At 43.4% G+C, this 12,081-nt stretch overlaps 1 protein-coding gene across 1 annotated transcript; it reads right to left on the bottom strand.

Annotated features, from left to right (window-relative positions):
- Window positions 1-3,026: 3,026 nt before the first annotated feature.
- LOC311118461 (claudin-4-like) lies at window positions 3,027-3,662 on the bottom strand (the record flags this gene model as incomplete). Its single annotated transcript, XM_084193256.1, has 1 exon — window positions 3,027-3,662. One exon carries the CDS (start codon window positions 3,660-3,662, stop codon window positions 3,027-3,029), a length of 636 nt encoding a protein of 211 aa, XP_084049382.1.
- Window positions 3,663-12,081: the final 8,419 nt, after the last annotated feature.

The raw sequence follows: 12,081 nt of genomic DNA, 5'->3' as shown, positions 1-12,081 counted from the left end.
GCTTTTCCACAGGAAGCCTCTTCCCTAATCTCATTATATTGGTAGCAGACCCTTTCCCTAATCTCATTATATGGTTGCAGACCCTTTCTTTACAAATAATACACGTACATACATTAAGGCATTTATCATTTAACATCCTCCCTGGCCCTTGAGATTATGTGCATGTGGCCATGTGTCAGGTCATAGGGTCATAAGCAAAACAAATGATAACACTAGGTCCATTGTTACTCCAATCCCCACACAGCCATCACATGTCATTGACATACCCAGACCAGCTGCAGGGAGTTTATGAGAAACACATAAATGTCTCTGCTCTGTATTAACCCTTCAACTCATTCTCAATCCATAAACATTTTAAGGCATATAGGTGTTTAATTCTACAACATATGTACTTGAAAATCATCTATAATTCTGAACAGGGCCAAGGTCTTATCATTGTCTAGGTAGTATGTACGTGGTCTGAGTTGATAACCAGATGTTAATGGGTCAAAGATACGATTCCATCATCGCCAATGTAAGCTAGGGTGGACTTGACGATTTGGGAGCCCATTTCAAAATGCCTGTGGCTAACACATTTGGGTAAAAACAACTGTCAGAATCAGTCGGTAAGGGCCCCATGACAGCTGTGTGCAAGTTACTTGCTGTTTTCACACCCATCACTTCCTCTCTGTTTCTGTCCTGCCAACCCTAGGCCAAGTTTACACCTGACATCTCTTATCGAACGCAGACAGCCTGACCTATTTACCTTAAACGCTCAACTTCACATCTGCTTCATTAATTTCTAACTGTGTTTTCCTGTAAAAGGGCAAAATAAATTGGTCTATCTGTTTATGCCAACTGACCTAGATTTAAACATAACTGTTTTTCCCCCATTTGGTCACAGCTGCAGACACAACTATAATAATAATAATAATATAATAATATGCCATTTGGCAGACGCTTTTATCCAAAGCGACTTACAGTCATGCGTGCATACATTTTTGTGTATGGGTGGTCCCGGGGAACGAAACCCACTACCTTGGCGTTACAAGCGCCGTGCTCTACCAGCTGAGCTACAGAGGACCACAACTATGACTTCTTCCTAATATTTGGGTTCTTGGTCACCTCCCTGACCAAGGCCCTTCTCTCCTATTGCTCAGTTTGGCCGGGTAGCCAGCTCTAGGTAGAGTCTTGGTGGTTCAATCGTCTTCCATTTAAGAATGATGGAGGCCACTGTGTTCTATGGGACCTTCAATGCTGCAGACAATTTTTGGTACCCTTCCACAGATCTGTGCCTCGACACAATCCTGTCTCACATTTACATTTTAGTCATTTATCAGACGCTCTTATCCAAAGCGACTTACAGTTAGTGAATGCATACATTTTTTTTTTTCCTACCCACTGTGGGAATCGAACCCACAACCCTGACGTTGCAAACGCCGTGCTCTATCAACTGAGCTACATCCCTGCCGGCCATTCCCTCCCCTACTCTGGACCAATTGCGCGCCGACCCATGGGTCTCCCAGTCATGGCCGGCTACAACAGAGCCTGGATTCGAACCAGGATCTCTAGTGGCACAGCCTTAGACCACTGCGCCTCTCGGAGCTCTAAGGACAATTCCTTCAACCTCATGGCTTGGTTTTTCCTCTGACATGCACTATCAGCTATGGGACCTTATATAGATAGGTGTTTGCCTTTCCAATTCATGTCGAATCAATTGAATTTACCACAGGTGGACTCCAATCAAGTTGTAGAAACACCTCAAGGATGATCAATGGGAACAGGATGCACCTGACTTCAATTTGGACTCTCGTAATAAAGGGTCTGAATACTTATGTAAATAAGGCAGAATTAAGTGTCAATTTCCCCCGTTTGATTTTCCAGATTGCCAATAGGCTCCTGCTGTAAATCTGCCTTAATAAGGAAAAACACGAAAACTGATTGTGTTATGGTGGTTGGCTTGAAAAAAATACAGACACCCGTTTAGTTGATGATTGGCAGTGAGTTCTTTGAATAAGATCAAGGCTGGAAAATAGGACCCCCCCTTCTGCTTAAGTTACCTCCCGTTCACAGATCTGATAGGAATGGATAGGTGAAAGCAATATGGCAGAATCGAGGTGGGGTTGTCCATCAATAACACTCTAGGCACATGTAGATCTGAGATGCATAAAGTAGCTTCACCTTGCCATCTCATACAGGTATGGAATTACACGCACACAGCTCTCTCTCTCTCTCTCTCTCTCTCTCTCTCTCTCTCTCTCTCTCTCTCTCTCTCTCTCTCTCTCTCTCTCTCTCTCTCTCTCTCTCTCTCTCTCTCTCTCTCTCTCTCTCGCTCGCTCTCTCTCTCTCTCTCTCTCTCTCTCTCTCTCTCTGACCTAATATCTTTAAACCAACCCCTGCAGTGGTTTCATTCACCAGTCAGGTGTCTAGAGTCCTGGCAGGCTGTGAAGCAAACCCTAACATCAGACATGCATGTGGTAGTATATGACTAAGTAAGTACTGGTGCTGTTTGAATAAATTCATCTGGGCAGTTTATAAATGTGAATAAACGTATAAACCCATACACCTGTAGGCCAAGAGTCCAAAAACATGCTTTAATAATGATAACAGTGTGTTCAAGATTGAGTGGAATTCTGTTTTTACGATACTTGATTGTAGACTTTTATTTTTGGTCCTAGAGAAGGATTCTGCTACATTTGACTAAATGATTTGCACAGTAACTGACATCACATTTTACAGTAACTAGAAAACACACTCATACATTTAGCCAACACACTCATACATTGACCCTTATATTTCACTTTGGTACCACAGTCGAGCATGACAGTAAAAGCAAGAAAACTCCATCAACAAATTCACACAAGAGAGAAACTTCATTAGGGCAAAGAATGTGGCAAAAGCTTCAGTAAAAACATTAAAACAGCACAGTGAACAACCTGGAGAGTTTCAACACCACCTCCCTTCAGTCCTCTCACCAGGCTGGCTGTCCATCCCCTCATCCCCTGGTGCTGGTCTGTGGTGGTCTGGTCTGTGGTGTGTCTAACCCTCTAGACGTAGGCCTTGCTGCTGCCAGCCACGGAGCTAGCAGCCTTGGAATACTTGACATCGTGGTTCTCATCGCTGGGGGGACAGGAGCAGCAGAGTAGCGCCCCGCTCAGGATCATCAGCCCTGCGGAGCCCCAGCCGATGTAGAGTGAGGCTCCCAACTCCCTCCTCTGGGCCTCGACCAAAATGGGGTTGTAGAAGACTCGGATGATGGTGATGGCCGACCAGGACACAGGGATAAGGATGAGGATACCGGCCAGGATCAAGAAGATTACGGAGATGATCATGACTTTAGCTTTGGAGGGTTCGTCCTCGATGCAGTTGGTGCACTTGGCTCCGACGATGGAGACCATCACCCCTAGAATCCCCAGGACAATGGCGATGATAGTCATGGCTCTGGCAGCCTGCAGGTCCTGGGGTAAGGCCAGCATGGAGTCAAAGATCTTACATTGCATCTGTCCCGTGCTCTGGGTCACACAGTTCATCCATAACCCTTCCCAGATGGTCTGGGCGGTGATGATGTTGGCTCCAATGAAGGCTGTCACCTTCCACATGGGCAGAGCACAGATGATGATGCTTCCCAGCCAGCCGACGATAGCCAGGACCGTGCCCAGCATCTGTAGCCCAGCCGACACCATCCTGATGGAGCCCTGGTAGTATGGACGGATTGAGCTGATGGAAGGAGAGATAGAGAGAGACAGGAGAGTATAGCCTGAACAGGGTAGATGTTGACATTGAAAAACTGACCTCCTCTACGTATCTGACTTATAGGGTTTACTGTGAAAAAGTGACGGAATAGGGAGGAGTTTTTTCATCTCTCTCTCTCTCTCTCTCTCTCTCTCTCTCTCTCTCTCTCTCTCTCTCTCTCTCTCTCTCTCTCTCTCTCTCTCTCTCTGACCTAATATCTTTAAACCAACCCCTGCAGTGGTTTCGTTCACCAGTCAGGTGTCTAGAGTCCTGGCAGGCTGTGAAGCAACCCCTAACCTCAGACATGCATGTGGTAGTATATGACTAAGTAAGTACTGGTGCTGTTTGAATAGATTCATCTGGGCAGTTTATAAATGTGAATAAACGTATACACCATACACCTGTAGGCCAAGGACCAGGTCAGACTGGTTCAGGTGTACACAGGTGCTGTAGCTCCCATTGAAGTACGAAGGCAGCATGCAGCGCTCCATACTCCATGACTTTAAAATCACTATCTAATTGCTGTTATGTTTTATATCTGTTGCCTTCGTACTTCAATGAAACTAGTTTATAAAATTGAACCTGCAACATGATTCAGTGTTTTTTAAAACATTCCTATTTGTAGTTTAAGAACATATAACGAAGCTACTTGTCAATGACTGCAGACATGTCAGGCATTTCTATTAACCCTTTTATAACAACAGTGAACCGTTCTTTCTTTCTTTACATATCCTAGGGCTCTATTAAAAATCCCAATAGTAAATCTTAGCGAATGCATTGGGCAGGACAAAAAAAAGCCTTCATTGAGGAGGTTATGCTTGGTTTTTAATCAAATTGTTTGAAAAACAAGCAATCAAATTTTTAAAACAACAACAATATTTCTAAATAGGATGGGGTCAGAAGCAAGATTTCATTAATCTCATTTCTCTCGTTCCATGGCATTATGTCCACTCGTAGGCCTAAATGTCTTTATGCAAAACATTTACACTAATATACAAAATACTAGGCTCCTGTCAATTATATTGTTGCCTATGTCCGAGACACATTGTCAAAACAATCTGCCATTAATATGACATTATAGGAGGACAGAATAGTTTGGAGGAGCGGGTCTTTGGTAATCGGACGAGGGGCGCTCTTTGAAAATGGGGATGGATAGCCTACTTGAACAATCAAAATTAAGTAGGCAGGTATGTGAATTGTTTATCATAAAAAAGCATGAGGGCAAAAAAACTCAAATATTTCAAGGCACTCTCAGCAGACCATTTAAAACCCCTTCATTCATAGGCTACTTGGCTAATGTATGGCCAGGATAAAAAATATGTACCTTTGCGAAGCTGCTAAACCAGCTTTGATTAATTAAGGTGAGGGTAGGCTATGCTTGGTTTTTAATCAAATTAAATGAAATGGGGGGAAACCAATCGTTTTTGATGTTTCTTAATACGAGATCAACTGGCACAAATGGCACATCTCTCCTTCCATGGGCACTGTGCTTCATTGCTGGATAGGCTGCGCTTCCGCTCTCAAAATCCATGCCATTATCAACTGCTTTACATGAAGACCTGCTTTTTGGTTTGACTTAACATTTCTTAAAGGTGGACTGCTAATTTCTAATCTCACATTCATTATCTCCAGCACCACACCAGTGTCTTCATATACATTGAGTATACAAAATCTTGTATTCTCCATGCCCGTTGAATTTAGGCTGTTTTGAGGGCAAAAGGGGGGGTGCAACTCAATATTAGGAAGGTGAAAACAGCAATAAAGGATGCGGTTAAAAAACTGTGAAGTGTACCTTTATAATTTATTCTCAGAACAGGCGGTGGGTGTAAGATTATCTGAAAGTCTTGAGAGTTTGAAAATAAGTCGAGTTTTTCACCCATTTGGGTCGCAACCACATACTACCCCACATCCGTACTGATAGGATTTATGTTTCCATGACAATATATTTAAGTGACATCACAGCATTGAGCAGTTATAGAGGTTTTCTGAGTGGCTCAGCTCTCCAATCTTATAGAAGACCTCAGCAACGAACTTCAGAGTGAACGAATCTGCTGAGCAAGACGCAGTCAGTGATAAAGCATTTTGATGGGCATGGATATCGTGGATATCGTGGAAATGGTAGAGGTCATGGGCATTGCCCTGGGAGTCATAGGATTAATACTTACCATCGTGATCTGTGCACTCCCCACCTGGATAGAGACAACCTTCATAGCAGCTAACTTTACCACCACAGAGGTGCACTTGCTTGGCCTGTGGATGAGTTGTGTGACCCAAAGCACGGGACAGACACAGTGTAATGTGCACAACTTAAGGGGGAACAGGCCCCCCAGTATGGAGTATGCCGGAGCCATGATCCTCACTGCCATCATCCTGGGTGTTCTGGGGGTCACGGTCTCCATGGTTGGAGCCAAGTGCACCAACTGCATCAAAGAACAAACGTCTCAGGCCAAGTTGATAATTATCTCTGGAATACTTTTCATCCTGGCCGGAATTCTCATCCTCATCCCTGTTTCCATGGTAGCCAGATCAATCAACAGTGACTACTCCAAGTTGATCGGAGGGAAGGCTGAGCTGGGGGCCTCGCTGTACTTCGGCTGGGGGGCGGCCGCCCTGCTCCTGATTGGAGGTTTCATAATGTGCATCACTGTGGGAGTCTTTGGATGGATGATGGGAATCTGTGGATGGGTAGTCTCCCTAGTGCCCTGTTATATGACTATTTTCGGCCCATATTGGGAAATACCGATGGATATGCTGAAGATCACCTGCATCTCCACCATCCTGGGAGCTCTAGGAGTGATGGGGTCCATCTTTGGGACCAAGTGCTGTAACTGCATCAAGAGTAACAGGACCAGGGTCAAGGCCAGGTTCATCGTTGGAATATTCTTTATCCTGTCTGGTATCCTGCAACTCACCACTGTCTTCTTGTTCTATTACTTGACACAGAATATTCCAGAATACTGGGGGGAGGATTTGTTCTTTTTTGCAGAATACAGGAGGAAGTATATATTAATTTCCACTGAATTCTGTAGATGGTCCGCCTCCATGCTCCTGATAGGAGGGACCATACTCTGCTGCAGCACCTTGAAGAGGAAGAACCCAGAATCAACAACGACTACATCAGCCTCCCACTAATGTCTCTGTCCAAAAGCTGTACTTTCTTGTTATAAAAACCATAGGGACCCAATAATTACAATTCTATACGTAATTATATGATGAAAAAATGCCTCTATCCTATCTGTTCAATGTTAGAATATCAGAAGTGACTAGATAGGTGTGAAAGCAACATAGTTATTGTTCCACCTTCTCTTTAACATGTCAAAGGGGAGTTTATGACATATTGTGTTCAAATATTCAGTTAATTTAGACTGTGAGGAGAAGTTCCTGAGGAGACTACAATGAAGGGACATATTCTCACTGTTACCTCGCTGTACTTCGGCTGGGGGCGGCCGACCTGCTCCTGGTGCATTAATAGAGACATTCCCAACTTAACAACTCACTTAAATTCCATAACTGGTATCTTGTATGATCTTATTTTACCATAGCCCAGTGTTTCTCAATATAAGTGCACAGAATTAGTCTTCAAAAAGTCTTAGTGGAGCTTGTGCAATATTGCCATATTGCTTACTTTTGCCAGGGCAACAACAAAACAGTTGGGGTAGAAACAGGCTCACTAGTTCCTCACACACAGTAACGACCACACACTTCACCACATCTGTACAGGTTCTGTTTCCATGGCAGCAGATGACGTCAAGCGCCCTTGGGCTTCTGACTGGCCGGGCTCTCTAATATCACAGAAGAACTCTGCAACAAACATCTGTGAGAAAAGAACGTTGAACAATCTGCTGTTTTAGAACTTTGCTTGCAAAAACTGAAGCGGTAGAACTGTAGAGTCCAGGATCTTCTCTGGAAATATAACATCTCCACTGTTCTGGAATCTCTTTGTTGAGTCACATCCTTGTTCTTCCAGGAAGTGCATGTTGATGGGCATGGAGATCGTGGGCATCACTATGGGAGTAATGGGATGGATTGTCTCCATAGTGGCCTGTGCTTTGTTTACATCGGGATTGATGGACTTTCCACAGTACAGAGAGGTCAGACTAATTCAGATCATCACCTACTTCTCCATTATTCTAGGGTTGCTAGGGATGATACTCTCCATCTCAGCTACAGTGCACCAACTGTACCCAAAGAAATATGAATATGTCTAAAGTTGAAGTGATTATCTTTGGCGGAATATTCTTCATCCTGGCTGGTCTCATTCACCTGATCTTGATCTTCTTAGTTGCCCTTGACTTGACACTAAACTCGAACCATGAGAACTTCCTGCGGAGTAATAACCTGATGTTCTCAGCTGAATTTAATAGGTGGGCCGCTTCACTGCTTCTGATAGGAGGGACCATATTATGCTGCTGCTTCATGAGAAAAGCCTGAGTTGACAACTGACTCTGATTCCCTAAATCGTGTCTTACACGACCTTAATTTATCTGAGCCATTCTACCACTCTAAGCAATAGGTTGTAAGCAATACATACAGTATAGTTGGAAGCAATATGATTATTGATAATGGCTACACTTTAAATGTTAGTCTTCAATGCAGACTTTGATCAGTTGAATCAGGTGTGTTATTGCCTGGCTGGAACAAAAGCCTGCACCCACACGGGAACTTTCAGGGACTGAAATTGTTCTTTGAATCAGTAACCCTTACTAAAAATGGCCACATAAAAAATATTGCCATGTGTTGAATCAGTGATGCACAGAATAGACTCACAGTTAACCACTTCCTTTTAAAACCACTTGAGAAGGAGATGTAAGCCTGCTGTCTAAGGGCTGGGGTTGAAGTGGAATGTTTCTATAGGTGGTGGAAATACCACCAAATTAAACTGCTTTTCTATTATTATTTACAATAAAATGCAACTCTTTTTAAATTGCAACTCTTGTGCTGTCTCCTGACTTCATTTGGTGGAACCTCGTGCTTCTTCCTACCCCGAGGTTGATTCTGAACAGGGCCAAGGTCTTATCATTGTCTAGGTAGTATGTACGTGGTCTGAGTTCTTAACCAGATGTTAGTGGGTCAAATAAAAGATTCCATCATCGCCAATGTAAGCTATGGTGGACTTAGCGATTTGGGAGCCCATTTCAAAATGCCTTCGAGGAGACCCCCTACCCGCCAAAACGGACATTCCCCTGTAAATGAACCGCTATAATTATTCATGTGCGTTACGTTTTTATTTTATTTCAGGCCATTATGAAATATAAATGCCCTATAAAGCTGTGGTTAACACATTTGGGAAAAACAACTGTCAGAATCAGTCGGTAAGGGACCCATGACAGCTGCGTGCAAGTTACTTGTTGTTTTCATATACATCACTTCCTCTCTGTTTCTGTCCTATCAACCCTAGGTCAAGTTTACACCTGACATCTCTTATCGAACGCAGACACCAGCCTGACCTATTTACCATAAACGCTCAACTTCACGTCTGCTTCATTAATTTCTCACTATGGTTTCCTGTAAAAGGGCAAAATAAATTGGTCTATATGTTCATACCAACTGATTTAGATTTAAACCTAACTGTTTTTTCCCCATTTGGTCACAGCTGCAGACGTAACTATGACTTCTTCCTAATATTTTATGGTAATTCTGAAGTTGAGTTGATATCACCAGGCTCCCCATTTCTACCTAGTTCCTTATTGGTGTCTGTGTCTGAGTAGTGAGGAACTACAAGGACATAGTTTTGATCTGGTTCTGTTCGTAAAGTCATTTTCAGTAGAAATGAAAAAGTCAGGGATGAACGGCATACAGTGTTGTATTTTTGTACAGCTCCTTTATTGCAGTAGGGTCACCCAGGGATCTTATGAAATATATTGTATTGGTTTATGTTGGGTCTCATATTCCTCAGCAGGATCCAAGGGGTTTAAGGAAATGTATTTGGATATACACTGACTCTCTGTGTGTTGGTCTGCCCTTTACAGACCTCCCCATAGAGAGTAAACAACTGTTATATTTCTACTGACCTTCTGTGTATGTAGACAGACAGACAGGCACGCAGACAGACAGAGAAAGGCAGTGTATAGCCAACATACATGCCCCTGAACTCAGCCATTCCTTTATGAAGAATATGAACTCTTCTACATGATGCTGCTTTGATTGAGTCATTACTTTGTGTTCCTGTGAACACCTGTCCTTGAGTGCGCCACAAATAGAACCCTATTCCCTACATAGTAAACTACTTTTGACTATAGCCCTATGTTTGGGTCCTCCACCTTGTCCTTTATCCCTGAGGGAAGGGTCCTTTATCCCAGAGGGAAGAGTGTTTTATTCCTGAGGGAAGGGTCCTTTATCCCTGAGGGAAGGGTCCTTTACCCCAGAGGGAAGAGTGTTTATCCCTGAGGGAAGGGTCCTTTATCTCTGAAGGAAGGGTCCTTTATCCCAGTCCTTCATCCTTATTCATACAACAAAGAGGATATGAAACCCAGACTGTGTCTGTCTTGTTAGACCATTATACAGTGCATTCGGAAAGTATTCAAACCCCTTGACTTTTTAAGCATTTATTTACGTTACAGCCTTATTTTAAAATGTATTAAATAGTTTTTCCCCTCATCAATCTACACACAATACCTCATAATGACAAATCAAAACAGGTTTTTAGAAATTTATATTAAAAAAAGGAAATATAACATATACATAATTATTCAGACCCTTTACTCAGTGCTTTGTTGAAGCACCTTTGGCAGCGATTACAGCATCGAGTCTTCTTGGGTATGACTCTACATGCTTTGCACACCTTTATTTGGGGAGTTTCTCCCATTCTTTTCTGCAGATCCTCTCAAGCTCTGTCAGGTTGGATGGGGAGCGTTGCTGCACAACTATTCTCAGGTCTCTCCAGAGATGTTCGACCGGGTTCAAGTCCAAGCTCTGGCTGTGCCACTCAGGAACATTCAGAGACTTGTCCTGAAGCCACTCCTGCGTTGTCTTGGCTGTGTGCTTAGGGTCGTTGTCCTGTTGGAAGGTGCACATTCGCCCCAGTCTGGGTTCCTGAGCACTCTGGAGCAGGTTTTAATCAAGGATCTCTCTGTACTTTGCTCCATTCATCTTTCCCTCAATCCCGACTAGTCTCCCAGTCCATGCCGCTGAAAAACATTCCAACAGCATGATGTTGCCACCACCATGCTTAAATCAGGCCAAAGAGTTCAATCTGGGATTCATCAGACCAGAGAATCTTGTTTCTCATGGTCTGAGATTATTTAGGTGCCGTTTGGAAAACTCCAAGCGGGCTATCATGTGCCTTTTACTGAGGAGTGGCTTCCGTCTGGCCACTCTACCTTAATGGCCTGATTGGTGGAGTGGTGCAGAGATGGTTGCCCTTCTGGAAGGTTCTCCCATCTCCACAGACGAACTCTGGAGCTCTGTCAAAGTGACCATGGAGTTCTTGGTCACCTCCCTGACCAAGGGCCTTCTCCACTATTGCTCAGTTTGGCCGGGCAGCCAGCTCTAGGAAGAGTCTTTGTGGATCCAAACTTCTTCCATTTAAGAATGATGGAGACCACTGTGTTCTTGGGGACCTTCAATGTTGCAGACATTTTTTGATACCCTTCCCCAGATCTGTGCCTCGCCACAATCCTGTCTAGGAGTTAAGGAGAATTCCTTCGACCTCATGGCTTGTGTTTTGCTCTCACATGCGCTGTCAGCTGTGGGACCTTATATAGACAGGTGTGTGCCTTTCCAAATCATGTTGAATCAATTGAAATTACCACAGATGGACTCCAATCAAATTGTAGAAACATCTCAAGGATGATCAATGGAAACAAGATGCACCCGAGCTCAATTTGGAGACTTGTAGCAAAGGGTCTGAATACTTATGTAAATAAGGTATGTTTTTTTGTTTGTATTTTACACATTTGCAAAAATCTCAAAAAAACTGTTTTTGCTTTGTCATTATGGGGTATTGTGTGTAGATTGATGAGGGAAAAAAACAATTTAATCAATTTAGAACAAGTTTGTAACGTAAAAAAATGTGGAAAAAGACAAGGGTCGAATACTTTCTGAATGCACTGTAAATGGCCAAGTGGGTAACAGCAAGGCCAAGGTCTTTAGTGATGTCTCAGCGCTGACTAACCATTAGCGTCTGTCAACGACACTGGGATTTACACAGAACAACATGAACTGCTTTAGTGCCACTGCACCAGTTGTATAACGCTCATAGACACTTAGCCTACCTACCTGTCTCTTTCTGACCTGTGTTCAATACTCACCTACCTGTCTCTTTCTGACCTGTGTTCAATACTCACCTACCTGTCTCTATCTTACTTCTGTTCAATACTCACCTACCTGTCTCTTTCTTACCTGTGTTCAATACACACCTACCTGTCTCGT

The sequence above is a fragment of the Coregonus lavaretus genome (genome assembly GCF_964263955.1).
Source record: "Coregonus lavaretus genome assembly, contig: HAP1_SCAFFOLD_3640, whole genome shotgun sequence".
Taxonomy (NCBI): domain Eukaryota; kingdom Metazoa; phylum Chordata; class Actinopteri; order Salmoniformes; family Salmonidae; genus Coregonus; species Coregonus lavaretus.
The sequence above is the reverse complement of the archived record's forward strand: the minus strand, read 5'-3'. Positions and strand labels throughout refer to the sequence as shown.